Consider the following 20,553-nt stretch of genomic DNA (forward strand, 5'->3'; position numbering starts at 1 on the left):
GCTGGCATAAGGTGAACTTTGTTTAATGAAGTCGATTCCTCACTTGAGGCATCCGATGGGTAAAAGCACAGGTAATTCCGCCAATCACCTCACCCACAGTTTATCAGCAAGCATTGCTGACATCCTTCAACAACCGGTAGTTATAGTTACTCTTGAGTCTTGATACACCCATAACGCCGCGTTTTCTTGAATGACAGGGTTTACATTAACCGTCTCAATTGCGTTTACGGGAAATTTTATATCAATTTGACTGAAGCTATTGACTCTCTCCCTGGTTTTGCTCCAGTTTACCCGAAAACGCTTCATTCAGCTCATACAGGCCTTGATTCCTCGCTGGCGCCTCTTCTCCCCATGTTCGCATCATACCAAGACTTCTCATTGTGCTTTCCCCAACAATAATAGAACCAAATTAACATCAATCCCCTCGCGCCAAATGCAACTAGCACTTGGCGGTGTCTGACTCCTCTTGACCTTCTGCACGCATCACCAGGGTACATCATCCTACGTTCTAGAGTCAGCACACCAAGTGCATGGATTTCCAGGGAAGCTCCGGTTCCAGAAAAGTTTGTTTCCCAGGATATTGGGTAATACCGCTCCATGCAGCGGAATGGACGGAGCCCAGGAAGAGGAGACCACGGAAACGATGCGCAGGATCCTAGATGATTCAAACTCCTGCCTCATTTTATTGCCCTCGGTCCTTATAATGAACCACCTCGACAAAAATGCGGTTATCTCCCCCACCATCCCACAAATTACAGGCAATTGATATGCCTTCGAAGTTACAAGATATTACGCCAGTTCCCACCTGCTTTTCATCGCACTTTAGTTGGTGTGGAATCCATCTATCCCATTATAAATGGGGCTTCATCACCACTCAATATATTTTGAAAGAGGATCTCTCATCTGTGTTCACTCGAACTGACGTCAGATATCGAATGCTGCGCTTGTATTGTGGGAGTTTGGGCGTCGGTGTTGTGACGAATGGTTCCTTTTGATCGTCATTTGGCCCATCACTCAAACTGATCAGTGATAGCCTGATAAGATCACGAACTGCATATGGCTTTGCATCGGTTGTATGCCCTATTTTGGGGACCCCTTTCACCAACCTCTTGAAATATATGCCCATGGTCATGCTGCCTGGCGGTTGTTTGGTCTTTGGTTTGCAATTGGGTGATATGAACAATGAATGGAAAAGCAGGCGCATCATACCCTCGCTAGTCGTCGAGTTGCATTACTAGGCGCTTTTGTATCGTTCGGATCATCAGTGGACGGCAATCGGAACACCTCCGCAGAGGGCTGCTACTATGTTGTACTACCGTTTACGGCGTGTGTACTGCACTTCTTATTCGACATTCTCCCTCTTCTCTTCTCTGGGGTAATTCTCATGCAGCCAGCAAACAAAGACGAACCATTTACCATCGTTCGATCCCTACAAGGTTCCAAGTATCAAAGGCATTATTCGCCTCTGTCTCCTGCTGCTGAGACCTGTTTATCCTATCCCGCAATTCTTGAGTGCCAGGATCTACACCGCATACCAGTTCAATGGACTAGCTACCAATTCATACTCGATCTGTCGATCTGTTTCGCCATACCAAGGTCCGTAGTTTGTCGAAGCTCCGCCCCATTTGAAGCACTTGAGGAGACCCCCGTTGGTACTGCGACAACAAAGCATTCACAAACGCAGAGATCATGCTATCAATTATGAGGAATTATCAACTAGCAAACTCAAAGTTGTCCAGACCTATGTTTTGTGCGTAGCTTCGACGGACAACATATATGACACGTCAATGAATGGTAAAAATACCGACAGGGCTGTCAAGAAAACCCATCCGCACTATTCATTGAAATGAACTGAGAAACTGTTCAAGCTGAATCTCTTATTCATAATAATCGCCATAAACTGGCAGACTGCGTGGATATTTTTCCGAACACCACAAACTCACGAAGTCTCAAGACAAGTTTGATTGGCTTCTTTCCTATGCGGGCGTGACCGATTTGAGATATTTTATTCATATTATGACGGTTGTTCTTCGGGAACGAAGGGAGTATCATTTAGAATTCTCCTTGCAGAGTACTCAATTCTTTACTCCGAGGCGTGGAATTCCGTGAATTCAAAAACTTCCGTAATAATCAGTTGATCACGGACAGCCGCAGGTTATAAGCTACCAGGGCTAAGTTTCCAAAATCCGCCAGTGGGACCTGGGGAAAAAACGTGTCTGAAAATGAAGCCAAAATGGCCGAAATTGATGGTTCAATGCATGGGCTCGACCGGAATTCGTCGACCGGGAGTGGCAGGACTTGTTCCTGAAGTTCTTAAGTTAGCTTAGCTAGCTGATTAGTTGGCGTGCTGCTCAAAAGCCCCCGGCAGGGAGGTGCGAACCGCCCCGTTTGGTCCTCAGATCATGCAAGCGGCCAAGAAAATAAATGACGGCCGAGCCCAGTACCGTCCGTGCCGCGCCTATGTTCCTTGCGGTGTTCTCGAAAAGTCTGAAATCTTACCCCTCTAGCGCCTAAAGTAGCGGAGACCGGGGTTGTAATTATACCGCAACCCTGAAATAATACTCTTGACTATGACGCCTCACTAAGCGAAACAAGTAACGACAAGCATCCGCATCTGCAGACCGCATCCTTTACACCATGTGGTACCCAGCTGATGCGATTAACCCGGTCTGCCCTGTAATCTAAAACGAGCCTGGGATTCTCGCCCGTTTTTGTCTCGGGTCATGCCATTTGCTGGACCAAGGATCAATGCTCAATTACCTACAATGCAACTAGTCTGTCAAGAGGCGTGAAACGAAAGGATTCCAAGGAAATGTCATCCCAATTGACATTGTCCGGGGACCTGGAGGTAATGACCCCTGAATAGGTTTGTGACTACGGAGTACATCCCTAGTCTATGGCGTTTGTTGTGGTGGGAGCCATGTGGAATTCAGCCTGCGGCGTGTAAAGTTCACTACCTCATGCATGAACTTGGATTTTCGATGTCCCTTTTTTTTTTCTATCTTCCCCTCTTCTCCTTCCTGAGTTCCGTATTCCTTCCTTTCTTTTTTCTTTTTATCGGTGTTTCTTTTTAATCTTCTCGTCACTCGTTTACCACACCTTTTTCCTTTACCCACTTTCTCTATTTTCCCCATTCATCTTCTCCTGCCGGGAAAAAAGTACGAAGAAATAACAATGGTTGGTCAGGGTAGCTCCAGGCAGCCGTCCTCCGACGCCTCTGACCATGTCAAAATGACCATCGATGATTCTGGCAATCCAATTGACCATCTTGAAGCCGCGGCCGGGAAGGAAGGCTATCTTCTTGACACATCTCATGCGCGAAGCGGAGATCTGAAAACGACTCAGGATGGGCGTACAATCCTCATCCCCCAGCCATCAGCATCGCCGTTGGATCCCCTCAACTGGTCATGGGCGAGGAAGCATCTCATCCTCATAATTGTATCTATGACTGCATTCCTTCCTGATTATGGAAGTGCAACGGGGGCCGTGACACTGCTTCCACAATCTGCGTAAGATATACATCTCATGAGTCAAAAATTTAGCAGAAAATATTCTAATTATCTAAAAAAATATCTAGGATCTGGAAGATGACCCCAGATGAGGTAAACCATTCTCAAGTAGGAAATGTCTTCATGTTAGGCGCAGGAGGTGTATTTGTCGTGGCTCTTGCGGCGTATTTCGGCCGGTACCCCGTCTTTTTCTGGTTTGCCATTATCGCAACTGCGACAGCTGTTTGGTGTACAGCAGCCCAAACCTTTGAATCTTTCATGGTAAAGCCCATTTATAAGTTATAGAAACAGTGGGAATGAATATGTCTAACAAATTTTGTGCTTTTCAGGCTGCTAGGATTCTCAATGGCTTCTTTTCCACAGTGGCTCAAGGGGTTAGTTCAATTACTATCGACATGAGATCTTTGAGAGCCGAATTACTGAAAATAATTTCTGCAGGGTGGCCTCATGTTCATCAAGGATCTCTTTTTTCTTCCACGAACATGCGCGAAAAATCAATATCTGGTCTAGCTTCATCATTGTCTCTTCATATCTTCGGCCCTCTTCTTCACTGCTTTCCATCATAAACACCCAGATATGGCAATGGGGCTTCCGGTGTTTACCCCAATAATGACAGCTCTTCTGTCCTAGCCCTCTTAACCTTCTGCAACGCACCAAAAGTTACTAGGATCGCAAAGCTTCCCGAACTCTAACCAGCCCTCCTTCTGGAACACAGTGGGAAGCCAAATGGTTAGTGATTTGACAATGGATACTCTGGTGTCATCTGCGCAACACATTCAAAGATGCTGCATGCGCCCCTATCATTATCTGCAAACCACCCGTCTTCATCTCCATGGTCTATTATTTATTGACGTTCGCCTGGGTTGTTGAGATTAACACCACCCTCTCTATTTTCCTTGGTCCCCTGTACAACTTTGGCCCCAAACAGATTGGTCAGTATATCACTCCAATCATCCTTCTCCAACACGTTTTCCTCCCTAACCACTAGCTCTAAAAGGCTTTTTCTATTTCACTCCCGTCACTGCTGCCATCCTCGGCGAAATTGCAGGTCACTGGCTGCACGACCTCATCGCTAGAACGGCCGCACGACGCAACAACGGTCGCCTAGAGCCCGAATCCAGATACGTAGCAACCTGGATCGCAACCCCGTTCATGTTCGCAGGACTAATCCTGCTCGGCTTCGCGCTCGAGCGGGAGTATCATTACATGCTAGCTTCGCTGGGATGGGGTCTGTATGTATTCGGAATTATGATCACGACTGTTGCGGTCAACGCATACGTTCTAGATAGCTACCCAGAGGCCAGTGGAGAAGTGGCCGCGTGGATCAATTTCGGGCGTACGACAGGTGGGTTTGTTGTCAGCTATTTCATGGTACGGTGGGCGCATGAACAAGGCACCATTCGCCAGTTCGGGACAATGACGGGAATTTGCGGCTTTGCGTTTTTGATGGTTTTGGGATTACAGATTTTTGGAAAGAGGATGAGGCTTTGGGCCGGGCCGGCTAAGTTTAAGACGGTCTAAACATACCGCAGCGAGCCAACCTTGAAGACTAATTGGGCGCTTTTCATTTTGCTGGTTATGTTCTTCCTACGTCTACTCAGAAGATTCGCTATAAATTTGTAGTATGTCCAGAACACAAACTGAACTGACGTTTATTTTATACTTGACCGCGGTTTCAGTTGCGGGCTCTGTGCGAGATAGCAAACAGGGTGCCCATAAAACAAGATGTTAGCGAGCCTTTTCTACCCAGGTTCGATTTTCGCTCATTATTACCAGCGCCATGCCCAAGACTGGCGAATCTCGACTCGGCCGGTGTGAAAGGAAACGTTACTGGCTCCACAAGGGACAGGGGTATCTCTCAGGGATATTGCACAGTAGTGTAGTAACCCCCTCACGAACCGCTCCAAAATGCAAGATAATGAAAACCCCTCCCTTTCGACAGTAAATTGCAGCACATGGTATCTCGCCGTCTCTAGATGAAGAAGTCCGCTAACTCTGACTTTCGGCAGATGTCAGATATCCAAGAAATTGTGACGTGGTTCAATAACTATCAGAGCTGATGTCGTCGAAAGGATTGCTGACAAGATCATGGATTGGAAGTTAACACAGGCGCAACTAACCTGATTAACCTGCATTCCAGCCGCGCCAATGCAAAATTAGCTCTGGCGTTGTATTACCCTCTCGAGTTATGTCCTATTCTCTAGCCATCATTGGTCAGATTCCCGAGATCAGGATATCCCAAGAAGAAACGTCCATTGTGCCAAAGATCCAGGTTTTCCAGACCCCTTCGAGAAAGTTGACATTGCCCGTTAGCGGGGCCCATGAACCAGCAAAAGTTTGTTCAATCAAACACATTAACTATCAACAACCTTCTCATAAGCATCTCGTCAACCGTCTCATCATGAAGCGGGACCCGTGGCCCAATTGGCAAGGCGTTTGACTACGATTAAACACACCTTCTCATCAAAAGATTGTGGGTTCGAATCCCACCGGGTTCAACCCGAATTTTCTGTTTTTGGGGTCTGTTTGGAGATCTCTTATCACACTCCCGCTCTCTATCAATCATATAACAAAACTCTCGATTTTTTAACACCCCCCTCTGCGTCTCCGGGTAACCTGTGGTTGTGAATCTGTATCATCAAACGAGGGCCTGTGGCCCAATTGACAAGGCATTTGACTCTGATTAAACACACATTCTCATCAGAATATTGGTGCAATCAATTCTTATCATTTTTCGGTACCTTCTCATATTATTGCCTAGTGGGCAAGGTTCTGTCATATGTCTGGTAATTTGAGGTGTAATTCACGTAGTCAGCTGCCATCCGCCATGAATACATCAAGATCATGCTTTTTTTGAGCCATTGTGTTATCGCTACATTAGGAAAATTAGGTTTAAATTGGCCGAACAAAATAGCGCTGCAGTTGTTTCATTCTCTGAAGCCTGTTTTGCAGTCTGAGCTGAGGGGGAAATTTTTTGCCCTGAAAAATATATGACGTAATCCGGTGAAATGGGATTTAAAGACCACATGATATACGTTACTTTCAGAATCAGTTTCTAATTTTGTGAAAATCAATTTTGATATGTGTGCAATTCTGACAACATACGAATAAACGATTGAGTGGGTAGCAGGGGAGAACAATCGAAAAAAAAAAAAAAAAGAATTCAGAAAAAATTGAACCCGGTGGGATTCGAACCCACAATCTTTTGATGAGAAGGTATGTTCAATCGTAGTCAAACGCCTTGCCAATTGGGCCACGGGTCCCAGTTTGATGGAACCATTGCCGGTTGGCATCGTTAAATCTTCTCAATCGCCCATATCGGAAATGGCAACGCGCTAACACCGTAATGCAGACACCATCTTTGTTACCTCTCGACGATTACTAGTTACTACGTCCGCACAGAAGGAATGATATAAACGGTTTGAGTAGGGTTTTCTTGCATGCCTCACGAATTTGCGCTGTCGAGTCTGTTGGCGCTTTTAGGCTTTAATTTCCTTACACTACGAGTGCTTGTCCAAGCACCCAGATGCTTGTCAAGCTAGTCTCGGTACAGACTGACAGGAAAATTAAACCCACCAGGTACGGTGCCTAGAGGCATCTTTTACCTTGGTCATGATCTTGCTAACATATTTACGCAGGCGCGGTGGGCTCGGGCCATCCCAGTCAGACCCGGTTGACAGCTGATGCTTTGGCCTTGGTTACATCCTATACATCCTATACCATGGAGAACAAGGCTCAGTCAGCCTTGATTTCCGACAACCAGGCGCAAACACCCCATCGTTTTACTTGATTGGAGGAATTCACATTCCCCATTATTGTTTGAATAACTTCTTATTCCAGATATGTTGCATCACTTTTTAGTGAAATGAGAGAACTACAGCTAAGACTGGATGGAAGTCCAGCCATAGCAATTCCAATTTTCAACTTCCTTGGATGTTCAGGGATCCAATATGGAGAGCTTGCTATCATGCTCTGCTTTGGGTATATGGATGCGAGAACGAAATGAAACACAGAATGAAAAGTGGAAGTTTGCGATGCTGTCCCACAGCTTTGTGCGGAAAGCGTTTTTTTTTTGTAATCAAACAGAATTCGCTGAGTTTGAACAGATTGCTGTTTAAGAATAAGTAGACAATCTCATGTGCTATTGGACAGATAAAACGTGACAGAGGAGTAAACTAATGACAAAAAGCTGTGGCCTGGTTCGAATTTCGAGAGTTCGACTCGCGATCCAGTATCTCGATCACTGGCTACGAACGAATTGCCAACAAAGAAATCCAGGCGCTGATGACGAGCCACGGTGACGACGGCAGGGTGTCTGAACGAGAAAAGGACGATACAGGTTAAAAGGATCAATATCGATACCAGCAATTTGGTATTATAGCTGGCGGAAAATCAAGACCACATAGAAATGCTTCCCGAAAATGATTTCGAATTCCTCACAGAAAAATGAATATCTGCGCAAATCTGCCCACGTTACAGCGTCGCATTTTCGTCATTTCGGGACAAACCTTACCCTAACAACTTAGTTCCTTACTAACGTCCAGGAATAGCACGAGGTTAAAATAGTCATGCTTAAGAGGGAATATCAAAGAAGTTCACACCGTTTTTCGTCGAAAAAATATTAAACCAAATGTTTAACATCAAAGCTATTCTTGTCGGATTCAGTTACCAGACTGGCTTCTTCGCGTCTGCGGGCGTCTTACTTGCTTGAGAGATAGGGAAACATGCAGAGAACTTGGCTGACTGTTGCAGACACTAAATTATGTAGCCAATGTCTCCAAAGCGGGGCTATCGTCTGCGACTCCGCCAAGCGGCAATCTGAGGCGCGCCTTCATGGGACCAGGGTATGATGTGCAACCAACATGGGAGTGGCTGAACAGTTTGTTTAGCTTCGAACTAAGCGTTAGCTCCGGAACAATCTCTGACGGGGGAGATCAAGTAAGGCCAAGTTGGTGCGGGACGAGATCCTCGAGGTCTTGAAAATCGCTAGTAATTATATGATGAGCGTTTCGTTAAGGGCGTCGAATGTGTGAAAGCATGCCCTTGTGCCTTTCAGCGTTGATGGTTTTCACAGTCTCCAGCTCACTGAGGTATTTGGACTTCGGTAATATTTCAAAATCCCATGCGAGTCCAGAGGTATATCTTCCTATGCAGGCTTGGGTACTGGCGTGGAAACTTCTTGATCAGGATGCAGCCTCAAGAAACGAAACCTCAACTGTACAGAAACAACAGACTCGGCAAAGACCCATCGCATTGATCAATTGCCACTCTATCCGCCTCTGGCTGTGTTTCCACACGGCCTCCTCGTTGAAAAATGTTCCTCCTGAAAAGGCAGGAAGGGCCTAAATGACGGCAGCCCACTGGCTAAAGGAAGAGTGATTTAAAGCCGGCCGCCCGGCACGCCATCTTCATTGGACAATGAAGCGATTTTCCTGTCGTCATACCAGGATGCAGCTAGTTCAACTCCTTGCAGGGTGATGGTCAAGGCTTAGCAGTCCATCCTTCTTGTGGCTGCTCTGGTATCAACGCGATTATTCGAGGTTACCTTGCCGGGATTTTCAGCCATGTTACTTTCCTTTCGGTACTTAGACTTCCTGCCTACGAAGTACGCAGCGTACTATGTACGCAGTAAGCCCCACGGAGAAAATGAAGAGGGGTGAGAATCGAACACACAGGAACATTTGGGCGGTGTTCTTGTGTGTTGATATTGTCTCATTTCCCTTGCTTGCTGGGTCCGCGGTAAGCCGCAATATCTTTTCCTGGCATGAATGAAAATATTATCCTTTTCATGTTCCATCGTAGCCAGATCATCTAATTTAAGCCGTCCCGTTGGAGATCATTTTCATAGTTTGTTGCGGGTCACTTTTATAGTCCCTTATCCCTTCCACTGCTGCCTCTATGCCACACTTTTGTCAATGGCGTTTCACAGAGCTGGTATTTAGCTAGACTGGTGGTGGAAACAAACTATACTACCATGGACGATCCGGGGCCACCTCCAGATGGAGACGTTAACAAAGGTCCTATGCTCAATGCCATAACGTGGACCGAATGCGGTGTTGCGCTCGCTCTGGTCCTGGCAAGAATCATAACAAGAACCCGATTAATACAACGTTGGGGATGGGACGATGCTTTCATGTGCCTGGCGATGGTGCGGACATTTTTTAAAGCCTCTTCCTTTGATGTGCAATTAATTATGGTCTCTAATTTTTTTCCTACAGTTATGCGCGCTTGTGAACACCGTTTGTGTAACGATCTGTATCCATTATGGAACCGGCCGCCATGTCTACTATTTAAACGACTATCAAAAGGTTCAAGCGAATAAGTACAATTGGGTCTCCCAGGGCTTTCATGTCATGTCGACGAACTGGGGCAAGGTCTCCGTTGCTTTTTTCCTCCTTCGAATCGTCGATAGAGCGAAACGACAGAGATATATCTTCTTTGTTGGTATGGTTGTACTGACCATTGTCAACTCCGTCTGCGTGTACACCATTTATGGTCAATGTACCCCGACAACTGCTCTCTGGAATGGAGTAGGCCCCGGCAAGAAGGGCTCATGTTGGCATCCAAATATCCAACGCGATTATGCATTTTTCCAGGGCTGTATGTATAACTTTCCCCCATGTCGGGCATGCTCCATTAGTCGCTTTCTACAAGGCAATCAGACTGATATCAGATTTCATGCGCAAACAGCCTTTTCTGCCGCATCTGATTTAGTTCTTGCTCTCTACCCTGTTTTCATTATATGGCAGCTCCAAATGGCCCGAAACATAAAAATCGGCCTTACGTGTGTTCTGGCCCTCGGCGTTGTGTGAGTTCCTTTTTCCTTTTTTTTTTTTTTTTTTTTTTTTTTTTTTTTTTTCATTTCTTTCCCCCTTTACTGCGCCTTCTCGTATCGACTACGTCCATTCGATTCTGCATATCAGAGCCTACTGCTAATTGAACAACGCGGGGGGAGGGGGGGGGGGGAGAAAATCAGTGCCACTGCTGCCGCAGTTGTCAAAACAATATTTTTAGCTGAACTCGTCGCCCGTTCCGACTATACCTTTGAAACAATAAACCTAACAACCTGGATCTCAACGGAACAATACCTAATTATAATCGCTGCCTGCATCCCCACCCTAGGCCCTCTCTTCACCGCCACCACCGGCCGCACGCCCTCCGGAAGACGCGCCGGCTCCACACCTGGCTACAAACCGAGCGGTTCCCACAGCAGACGCTATTTCCAGCAGGGACATAGTTCTGCAGGTGCAAGCGGATTTGGGTACAAGAAGCGCGCAGGAAGCGACATGCTCACATACACTATGGATGAATTTACAACGACCACAAATACGAACGATGGCTGGACGCGGACGTCACCGCCTAACGGACGCAAGAGTGATGAAGGCAGCGAGGATGCTATTATTAAAGGCATGCCGGAGACCGATGTGGTGGATGTCCACCAACGGGACCGGGCTGGTAGTAACGAGCGCACCCAGAGCTCTAGGGGAATCCTGAAGACGATGGAGGTGCAGGTTAACTCGCAGAACTTGGGGAGAAATATGCCGCGCCGGCCTCCTGCGAATAAAAAGGTTCTGCTGCCGTGGGAGCCAACGAGCCCCGCGTGATTTAGTTACTTATGGTATATAAGTTTTTTTTTTTTTTATGTGCTGTTTATTATTTAATATATTTTTGTGGGGGGGGGGATATATGTGTAGATATATATGTGTGTGCCCCAAGACGGAGGGCTTGGTGGCATAGCACCGGGAGTTACTATGGGTTTTGGAACATCACCTCCTACTATATTGTGTATAAGCGATCCGGCTCTTGTGGCCTTACTATGTAGTTTTCATGGAATAAGGGAAAAGGGAGACAAAAAGGGGGTAGATACCTCGAGAATAGAATAGTTAACTTCTTCTCGCCTTTGTCCCTTGTCGCTCCCCTTGTCAGTTTCAAAATATAGTTTGCTGAACTCAAAGAAACATTGATGTGATATATTTACTATTGCCAACGGGGTATTATTCCGGCTCGATTAATTGTTTTATCTGTTGTTTGCCTGCGGAAAGCTATATACATACATCCTTGATTTAATCAGCAGTAACAAGCAAGTGTGAGTGTCTCCGAACTACTCAACCCCATGAAGTGCACGCAAACTCCCTGACCACTGGCCCTCCCTAAATCAATCGCAGGGGGAAAGATAGGCCCGAGAAATGAAAAGAGATTTTTACCCTCAAACATCTGTGGGAATGTATTCTAGCAGTCACCACATATGCAGCACATTTACATTTTGCCCCCCCCCCCCCCCTGGAAAACAGAAGGAAAGAAAGAGGAAAAGGGGTTAGTGGTGGGCGGACGGGGACGAGATGATTGCCAGGGGGAAGGAAGGAAAGACGACCCAAAGCCAATACATTCACAACATATCCAGCATGGATACAGGATCAATCACCAGGATCAGAATCTAATATATGCACGAATACTACTTACAGCGAACTAAATCGTTGCACATTAGACGATACCACCGCCAACCCTAGCCTTCCTACATAACGAGTTATTTGGCATAAGCTCAACCAGAAAAGGGAGTCCGCATTCTGCCAACCTCCTTAACTTATCAAAAATGGCTTCGGCGAATCTGAATCCAGCAATTGTCATTCCCCTTTTTTTTATAAAGGTCTCTTCAATCCCAGAATAAGAAGCAGGGGGGAGTAAGGCAAGGCGAGGAATCATATCGGAATAGTAAGGAAGTTCTCAGTTTTGAATTGTGGGAAATTAAAAAAAAATAAAAAATAAAAACCCCCGAGAGAAAAACCCAAATGCGAGATATGCATGAAGATGATTCTGAACCGGGCTGGAAGAATTTCGTTTATTAAGAGGAAAGGAAAGAGGGTTACTATACTGCAATAATATAGATTATATAAATATTTTTCTCTTTGTATCTTATGAATTTCATGCGTGTGTCTGTGTGTGTGTGTGTGTGTGTGTGTATCCGCGTGGGAGAGGTGTTTTGGTTTGTGCTGACGAAGTTTAACAAGCTGAGGTATGTTGTAAGGGTAGGTAGACGGTAAAAAAAAGGCGAGAGAGCAGAGAAAAAAGAGCTGGATATATAAAGACAAAGCCATCCATCCATTCCATCATGCTCCTTTTTGTAGTTAGGTACAAAGTTCCCACAAGACAAAAGAGCAGAAAGTAAAATAAAGAGCAATGATCGGTTACAAACGTACGCCTCTCCCATTTTTGTTTGGGGATGATATAAATTAAAAGATATCCAGGATACAAAGACAGGAAGAAAAGAGATGGAAAATGACAGGAGAAGCAAGGAGGGCAAATTTTAGTTATCTGTTCCTTTGACTTTGTTTCAAGAGAAGGAAATTCGTTTCACCTTTTCAACTAACCTAAGATATGATATGTTCTATGGAGATTGCTCGCTGTGGACTTTATGTTGGACGATCAAATACAGCCCAGTCTCGGTATCGGAGAAGGGGGTTTCGATGGGTACGTCGAGCAGGCGCGTGGGGCCATCTGGGTGAGAATATGGTGGTTTTATGCCGGAGTGACAAGATGCAATCAATGAAAAGGGTATCACGAACATGGGGTCCCGCGTTTCATATGGGACGTGGAAAATATATGCAATTTTGTTACTTGTGAGCGAAAAAAAATAAGGGATTGTTGAAGAGCCGTGGGTATTATGGGTCCGGGTTCGTTAACTGAGAAGAAGTCAAGGTTAGTTAGAACAGTGATGCTCAAAGCTTTTCACCGATAGGATAGTTGGGAGTGAGAGGCGCATACTCTCAATACAGGCCTCGAGTAATCCTGATTGTCCTGTAGAGAAATATTGCTCTGCCCGATCTCCATTTGGATAAATAACGACATCCTTTTTCATCCGACTATCCGTAAAGCCTGGTACGTTCAATCGATATCGGTCGTTCGTACCCATTGCTCCCCCATTCATGGACATGCCTCCTTGGTAAGTCATAGGTGGACTTTGGATGGCGCTGTGGAAGCTCGGGGTCGGCGCCGGCGGCTCATAGCCGTTCACATCAATTTTCGTGTCATTTTCCCGACGTCGACGGACACAGAAAAGCCATAAGATCACGGAAATAATAAGTCCAATGGCCAGTAAGGTCCCAATAACAATACCCGCTATTGCTCCGCCGCTTATCGATGAGCTAGACGTGGTTCCGCCCGTTTGGCCAGCTCCTGGAGGCAATGTCTGAGTAATGATTGCTCCAGAACTGGTCGATACGCCACTAGTTGCGGTAGCTGTTGAGGTCGACGTTGAGCTCTATATTTAGGAAACGTTGGAGCAAGATTAGCATAAGCATCATGAGTCTTTTAAAATCAGTGAGGCATAAATCACTGGACAAACACAAAAGTCCATAAAAATGAAACAATCATTGGAAAACATAGGTTTTCGTACAGATGTAGTGACCATTTTTTCAGACTGCGAACTAGTGACGGTCACCGTAATTGCAGCTTGAGATGTGGCCTGGGTATCAAATGTCAAAATGGATACACATAACATACGGCTTCGTCGAATGTTACAGCGGCCATGCGTTCATAATTCCATGTTGAGTTCGAAAAAAGTGATAGATGAGGTAAGGAAATTTATAGGCAAGGGTAGCGGAAAATGGACTGGGACCTAAAAAAAACCCAACGTTTGTACTCACTGATAAGGGGGTTTGAGTTACTTGACCAATGGTTTGAGAGGGTCTCTTAAGCAGTAGATAGCCGAAGAGACCATCTTGGGAGTTGCCGCACATCTCTGACGGGTACCCAGGACAGGGTTCGTTGCACGCACTTTGGGGGGTAGTGCCACCCGGCACGTTGTTGGAACACCAGCATGATTTGCCTTGTAGAATCGCAACTGCATAATGATCGGCACAAGTAATGCGGCAGGCTCCGGTGGATTGATAAATACTAAGAACTATATGAATTAAGTCAACAAAAACCCTCCATTATCACAAGATCGAAATAGCGAAACCGCGAAATAAGCAGCACAATACCGGAATCAAAGTTAGATCCTGTATTTTCAGATGAGCAGTAGTCTAACGATACAGCGATTGTTGGAATTATCGTATGGAGGAAGGCGAATAAATAGGAGATGGCGACGAAATTTGAGCCCAGGGCCATGGCTCTTGAACTGGACCACCGAAAGGAAAATATCCTTTTTCGGTCCCTTTGGGAAGTTTCCTATCCGAGAGAACACAACACGAACGTTAGCTTTAGGTTTTAACACTTTTTTTTTGCAGACAGCATAAAACGGAGGTTGAATGGTCCATGAGTCGTGGCCGAATAATTAGCGGCGAAGGAAAGAAACTCGAAACGGTTCCAAAGACCAGAGCTGCTTCTGAACCATAGTAGCTCTGATGAAGTACTATGTAGTGGAAGGTGGGGTAAATAGGAAATGGAAAAGAAAAAGGGAAAACAAAAAGAAATACATGAAAGGGGTAACAATGTTGCTGGCCTCATTAACAGTAAGTAGTAGTAGTAAACAGCGTGCCAAGCCAGACAATCGATGTTGACGGATGGATGTATCAAGTGCTGAGGTGCCAATTCACGACCACAAAATAGGGACATGACAGAAGGAAGGTCAAGATCTTGCTCAATGTTCCAGCTAACAAGTTCCTGACATTTGCGAGAAACGAAGAAAAGGAAGCAAAACACACATACTTCTTGATCTTCCAACCTCCTCGCGTTGATGCCTAAAGCCCTGTGGCAAACTTTATCTAGCCCTCCTGCAGCAGCCTTGAGGAGAGAAACGGCATTGATAGCAGACAGAAAGGACCTGTGGGCGTTAAAGGCAGAACAGCATCGTCGATGGAACTCGAGCGGGCTGTAGCTTGGAGAAGCGACCGAAACAAAGACAAACGAAGGTTTGCTCAAAACACAAAAAAAAAAAAAAAAAAGAAGGAAATGGAAAGTGATTGAAATAAAAATAAAGGGCAAAGGCAAAGCGATAAACAAACGGCCGTGGGAATCGTCGACCACGACGTGTGCAACGGGGTGCCCGGAAAACCGAGAAAGACTGCGGGGGTGAGAGCGGCGGGGAGGAGGAGGGAGGAGGAGGGAGCTGAATGAGAGATAAGAGACAAGAATCCACCGTGTGCGGCAACAGAGTCTGGAGAGCCAGAGAGGTTGCAGAGTTGTGGAGGTTGAGGATGGGGGATGGAGTTGAAGTTGAGGTTGAGGCTGGACAAGGAGGAAAGACACCAGCGCCTCCTGCAGGCCAAGTCGATCGGCGATGGGCCAGCCCACGCCAGCCAACCAGCTCGCCGCCAGCACAAAACCAGCCCACAACTAGCCCACAACCAGCCCACGCCGGTCCAACCCTGGCCCCAAGTCTGCTTGCTTCGATGAAAATGACAACGTCGGTTGAATGCTGGGCGATGCTGGTGCTTTCTTTCCCTGCAGGCTGGGTTGGAGAGACTCCCAGGCCAAGGGAACGGGAAGGGCAAATCCTGGATTTCTTGCTCGAAATCCTGAAACAGCCGTCGTGGATGCAACAAACAAGGAACCGTCCTTAAGGCTTCTTATTTCAATGTTCTATCTTCCCTGCAAGCAGGACATGGTCTCCTTTATCTCTTTTTATATATACATATATAGACTGTATTCCCTCGTGACTTCTGCATCACTGTTGATGTTTTTTTTTCGTTTGGCAGTGCTCAAGTGACAAGTCAAAACACCACTCCGCTTATTTTCCACCCATGGAAACAGGTCCATTCTTGCTACTGCGTACCGTAGTCATTTAAGACGACGAAAAGGCAAGGGGTGCCGATTTCTTTTTAAATTCTTACGCTTCGGATTCCCTGTTGATCCCTATAGGAATAGTTTATCTCGATCTTCAACTATACTCCGTATACTACGTTACCCAGGATGGACAGGGGCATCGAGTTCCTCACAAAAGATAAGAGCGAAATTCATCGCCCACGACTACGAAAGGGCGGAGGTGTGTGGCTTGGTTGGTTCGTCTCGGTTCGTCCTGTATTAGCCCCTGGTCTGGGAGTCTTCGCTGACGCTATTGCCACCCAGCCATCACCAAATCTTTTTGGACGCAGGCGCGCGCGAGGTGGCCAATACGACTTGCTCTTCAGAGGTCTCTTTTTCTGACTGCTTTTTCACCTTTGTCGTGGAGTCCTTTTGGCTTTTTACTGTAAAAGTCTCAAATCGACTTTCGGTGATGCGGATGAATACGATGGTACCTATGGAACCCGCGATGCCTCCTGATCTTCTGCTGACAGTCACCCTGATCACCATTCCATGATGATACTTATCCCAGCATCATTCTGTGGAGGAAGGGGTAAAGGGGGCCTCCAACAAAATAATAAGCTACCCGGTGTCGACCGGTCCTGCATGATGACATTTTCTGGAACCAGAAATCAATTGAGTTTGGCTCATCCATAAAACCCAAACAACCTCCCCTGCAGGAGCACGCCCCCCCTTGCATATCCCTTGAGAGGCTAGGTTTCACATTCCCAACCCCACGTTCCACGTGAGCAACAACGACAACCTTGGAACGAGCACCGATGTTGGACGTTGTGGAAAGGAAAAGCAAAGGGAGATGGATAATGAATATTGTTGCAAGTGTTCCCAGTTCCAACCAATTTTCTATCCATCACATGGTGGGTAGAAAATCTCAATACCAGAGCTCATCAAGCTTTGAGGATCATAGTTGACCAGATAAATTTCTAGGGCGCATGGGGCTGTGTACCATGTACTCTACTGAGGATTAAACCTAATAGGCATTTCACCACTACTAACTAATCCGTATCAATTCTCTAAACCATAGAGCAATAATGCCACATTTTGATACCTTAGCTAGTAAATACATATCTCTCTCTCCTCCATGTGGAAAACCATTGGCCCTGACAAGCCCATCCTCTCCTTCCCACTCGTAGTATCCCAAGGGCATCAGGTCGTTGAGGGATCAGATCCTTCATGAAATTTAAACCAGTTATGCTTTAATTCCTCCACTACGCATTTCGTTATTCCTATCGGTCCTCGGCCGGCAACTTTTTCCTTCTCTGAACTCTTAGAGCACTTGAACTAGTTACTAATAAATAATTTTCCGAACCGCTGTCGTCAATATAAAAATGTCGTGGCAACTCTAAACAGTTTCCTCCAATAACCCTCCCCCGATACAAACTGTGCTCATCTACAGATTACTTTTTTCTCCAATTTATTTTCCTTGAGAACCCCCCCAAGCAAGGAACTTGTCAGGGAGCAACTAGGTTTGAACAGGGTTGAGTATCTAGAAAGTTCAGCGCTCCACGCCCTTGAGTTAGTTATTCCTCCCAACCACCGACTCTAACCCTTCCTAACAAGCACAGTGCAGGCATTCCTACCTGTTTTATAGGGCTCGCCCTGAACGAAATCTGCTCTGGGACCCCTGGACCGCTCATACCGGTAGAGCCGTTCGGCCCGACGCTCCCTCTTCCCCCAGATTTTTACTCACCACTCGTTGGATATATCCTCCCTGGGGATTCGAGCACCATTATTATTGCCTGCCGCCGGGGGAGAGAAAGGAAAGAAGGAAAGAAGGAAACAAGGAAAGTAAGAAAGAAAGAAAAGTGGGCTATTCAGTTAGTGTTTCCGACAGGTCCTCCTCGTAGGAAGCAGTTCCATTCATCACTGTTTGCGATTTATTAGCTCGTTGATCCCACAAAATTACGTGTCCGGAATTTGTGTCACTCTGCATATTCCCATCTGCCTGCCCTCCGGCTCCTTTGATGCACGATAACCGTTGCCAAGCAACGCCAGGTTGCACACTCTTTGTCGGCTAAAATGGCACGTGACCACGATTTAACCGCCAGGATACAATGGACTGGCCTTCCACCTTTGGTCCTTCAGCGCCGTCAAATGCTTGAAAGCTTTTCTTCAATCTAGTGGTTGATTCCGTCTTCCCTACGGTGGTGGGTGGTGATTGTTGGTTTTGGAGCAGATTAAGTAAAGTGCCTTGGAGAGGGCCAAGCTGTCTCCTTTTTTAAGTTGTTTTTGCAATCATGATGCATGCAATGCCCCTGGTAGGCTTGCTGCCTCTCATATTGCTATGGTTAATTGAATTCTTTTGCAATCGGTAGACATGCTGCCTCTCCTCTCACCCATATAACAGGATCACCCCCGCCATTCTTTTTTTCTACGCCTGTTTTATCTATTCTATGGCTTAACTTGTATGTTTTCTTGAATACCACCACCACTGCTTCCTGGGGCTTTTGCCCTCACTCCCAGGTTCTGTTGATCAACACTACTGCAGCTCTCCCCTGGAGAAGGCTTCTATTAGCCACCTACACCTTCTACTTGGTGTGTGTCCACAGGCTATCTTGTTAAACCGTGGCATTGGTCTTCATGTGCTGCGTTCCACCTTGAAGCGGGACTGGCGCTCTCTCTTGACGGGGGATGGCTCTTTGAGACTGATGGATCTATTTTCAGCCAAAGACTAGCGCGTTCAGGTCACTCAGCATGAAATAATTCTGGTGGGGTGAAGAGATGGCGTTGGTTTTTTCAACTTATAGGAGACAAAAGACTGCTGGGCAACAGAAGAATATCAGACCCATTAACCAGCAGTATAAGATTTCATTTCTTCACGCCAGCAAGAGTCACAGAGATGATTGGAGCTGTACCAGGTCTGACAAGGCTAATCTAGAAGGATAAACGGATGCTCACATTGGATAAAATGGATTATGTTGGGTCCACAAATTGATGATGGCCTAATTATTACAGCACGCTGCGAAACCAGATGGGGAGTACAACAAGGTCAGGCAACTTCAGGAGATAAAAAGGATAAAATAAGCTCTACCCTCCCCGTAGACTGCGACACATCGGCGAAGAAACGGAAAGAAGAGGGAACAAATACCACGCCTCCTACGCGCTATGCCCAATTTAAAGTCCCGCCGTAGCACCACCCGCTTCAACCTCAGACTGCTCACGAGTATCCACCGCGGTGGTCGTTTTGATGGGAGAGGGATCGAAGGACGTAAGAAACGAATTTTCTTGCTCGTCTGAGGAGGAGCTTTCAGAGCCAGGCTCTGCGGGTCCTTGCTGAAAGTCGTTGGAACCAAGCCAATCCCCCACACTGCGAGCTGCCTCTCCAACTGGCATGTCGTCATCGTCGTCGTCTTCATCGTAGCCTTGGTACTCAGCAGCCGCCGACATAGATAACACACGGTTCAATGCCCACTGCATTTCTAGTAATTCTCGACTTGGGAGCGGCAGTCGTTTAGGATCAGTGGTTTCGAAGACTACTTTGTGACCCGAAGTTATGGCCTGGCCATCGATACTGATAGGGAAAGTCGGAACGCCACTCTTATAAAAAGAATTTTGTAAACCTCTGCTCGACAGGGTTGGAGTATCAAGAGGAATGGTATCTAGAGGTCCATGGTTGTATCTCGGCAACCAATGGATCTCAGCCTCCAGCTTGGTTTTATCGTCGTTGTAGTTTAGCGGACGAATCGCGAAATGGCCATCTCCCCACAAGGCATGCAAAGTATTGCTCATACATATCAAGTTAAAGCAGGCGTCAAATGGTTTCAGCGGGTTTTCGGGATCACGGAATATCAACGACCGCCAGGAGTTGATCTTGTCTTGCGTCCAGAAGGCCTCAAGCACTTTCCAGAAGTGGGGAATTCGACGCACACTTGGAGACTCGATAAGGCAGTTGGGATAGATATGTGCCACTTGGTAGGGGGCTGTTTTCGTAAACACACATCCTTCTCCGTCGCGTTCTCCAGCAAGTGCTTTTGGTTCTCCTGCACGTTTCAGTCTCTTCCTTGGAGGCTCTACATTACCAGATCCCGAGTCCGATGGTTGCGATCTTAGGTCGTCTGCCGGGATCTGGCGCCATGCAAGAGCGAGTTTCAAGCATTGGTCGGCAAATGCGGCGACAAAATATGGGGCTTTTTGTGCATTCTCAACGAGCCATCTCAACCTCTCAAGATCGCAAACATGGACACAGGCCCAGAATGCGGGCAAAACCGGCTCATTATTCAGCGCCTTCGCTAGTTCATCGACTAAGCGCTTTCGTTCCTCAACTGGCCCGTCTAAATGTTCGTTGGTCGACATCCTAAAAAACGGAGAA

At 46.4% G+C, this 20,553-nt stretch overlaps 5 protein-coding genes and 2 non-coding genes across 7 annotated transcripts; 4 read left to right on the forward strand and 3 right to left on the reverse strand.

The window, feature by feature from the left end:
- Positions 1–3,174: 3,174 nt before the first annotated feature.
- Positions 3,175–5,030, forward strand: HCAG_00663 (conserved hypothetical protein; the record flags this gene model as incomplete). Its single annotated transcript, XM_001543567.1, has 5 exons — positions 3,175–3,509; positions 3,578–3,770; positions 3,847–3,883; positions 4,292–4,441; positions 4,507–5,030. The coding sequence occupies 5 exons, from the start codon at positions 3,175–3,177 to the stop codon at positions 5,028–5,030; spliced, it is 1,239 nt and encodes a 412-aa protein (XP_001543617.1).
- An 888-nt stretch (positions 5,031–5,918) lies between these two features.
- HCAG_09379 lies at positions 5,919–6,007 on the forward strand. Its single transcript has one exon. It is a non-coding gene; the product is annotated as a tRNA-Arg (tRNA).
- A 676-nt stretch (positions 6,008–6,683) lies between these two features.
- Positions 6,684–6,772, reverse strand: HCAG_09393. Its single transcript has one exon. It is a non-coding gene; the product is annotated as a tRNA-Arg (tRNA).
- Positions 6,773–9,483: 2,711 nt separating this feature from the next.
- HCAG_00664 (predicted protein) lies at positions 9,484–11,113 on the forward strand (the record flags this gene model as incomplete). The annotated part of the gene is made up of 4 exons (XM_001543568.1): positions 9,484–9,657; positions 9,728–10,109; positions 10,200–10,317; positions 10,486–11,113. The coding sequence occupies 4 exons, from the start codon at positions 9,484–9,486 to the stop codon at positions 11,111–11,113; spliced, it is 1,302 nt and encodes a 433-aa protein (XP_001543618.1).
- Positions 11,114–12,891: 1,778 nt separating this feature from the next.
- HCAG_00665 (predicted protein) lies at positions 12,892–14,033 on the reverse strand (the record flags this gene model as incomplete). The annotated part of the gene is made up of 4 exons (XM_001543569.1): positions 12,892–13,001; positions 13,269–13,764; positions 13,900–13,968; positions 14,007–14,033. The coding sequence occupies 4 exons, from the start codon at positions 14,031–14,033 to the stop codon at positions 12,892–12,894; spliced, it is 702 nt and encodes a 233-aa protein (XP_001543619.1).
- Positions 14,034–14,935: 902 nt separating this feature from the next.
- Positions 14,936–15,188, forward strand: HCAG_00666 (predicted protein; the record flags this gene model as incomplete). Its single annotated transcript, XM_001543570.1, has 2 exons — positions 14,936–14,956; positions 15,054–15,188. 2 exons carry the CDS (start codon positions 14,936–14,938, stop codon positions 15,186–15,188), a joined length of 156 nt encoding a protein of 51 aa, XP_001543620.1.
- A 4,170-nt stretch (positions 15,189–19,358) lies between these two features.
- HCAG_00667 (predicted protein) lies at positions 19,359–20,537 on the reverse strand (the record flags this gene model as incomplete). Its single annotated transcript, XM_001543571.1, has 1 exon — positions 19,359–20,537. One exon carries the CDS (start codon positions 20,535–20,537, stop codon positions 19,359–19,361), a length of 1,179 nt encoding a protein of 392 aa, XP_001543621.1.
- Between the last annotated feature and the right edge of the window lie 16 nt (positions 20,538–20,553).

The sequence above is a fragment of the Histoplasma capsulatum genome, genomic scaffold, assembly GCF_000149585.1.
Source record: "Histoplasma capsulatum NAm1 scaffold_1 genomic scaffold, whole genome shotgun sequence".
NCBI lineage: Eukaryota > Fungi > Ascomycota > Eurotiomycetes > Onygenales > Ajellomycetaceae > Histoplasma > Histoplasma mississippiense.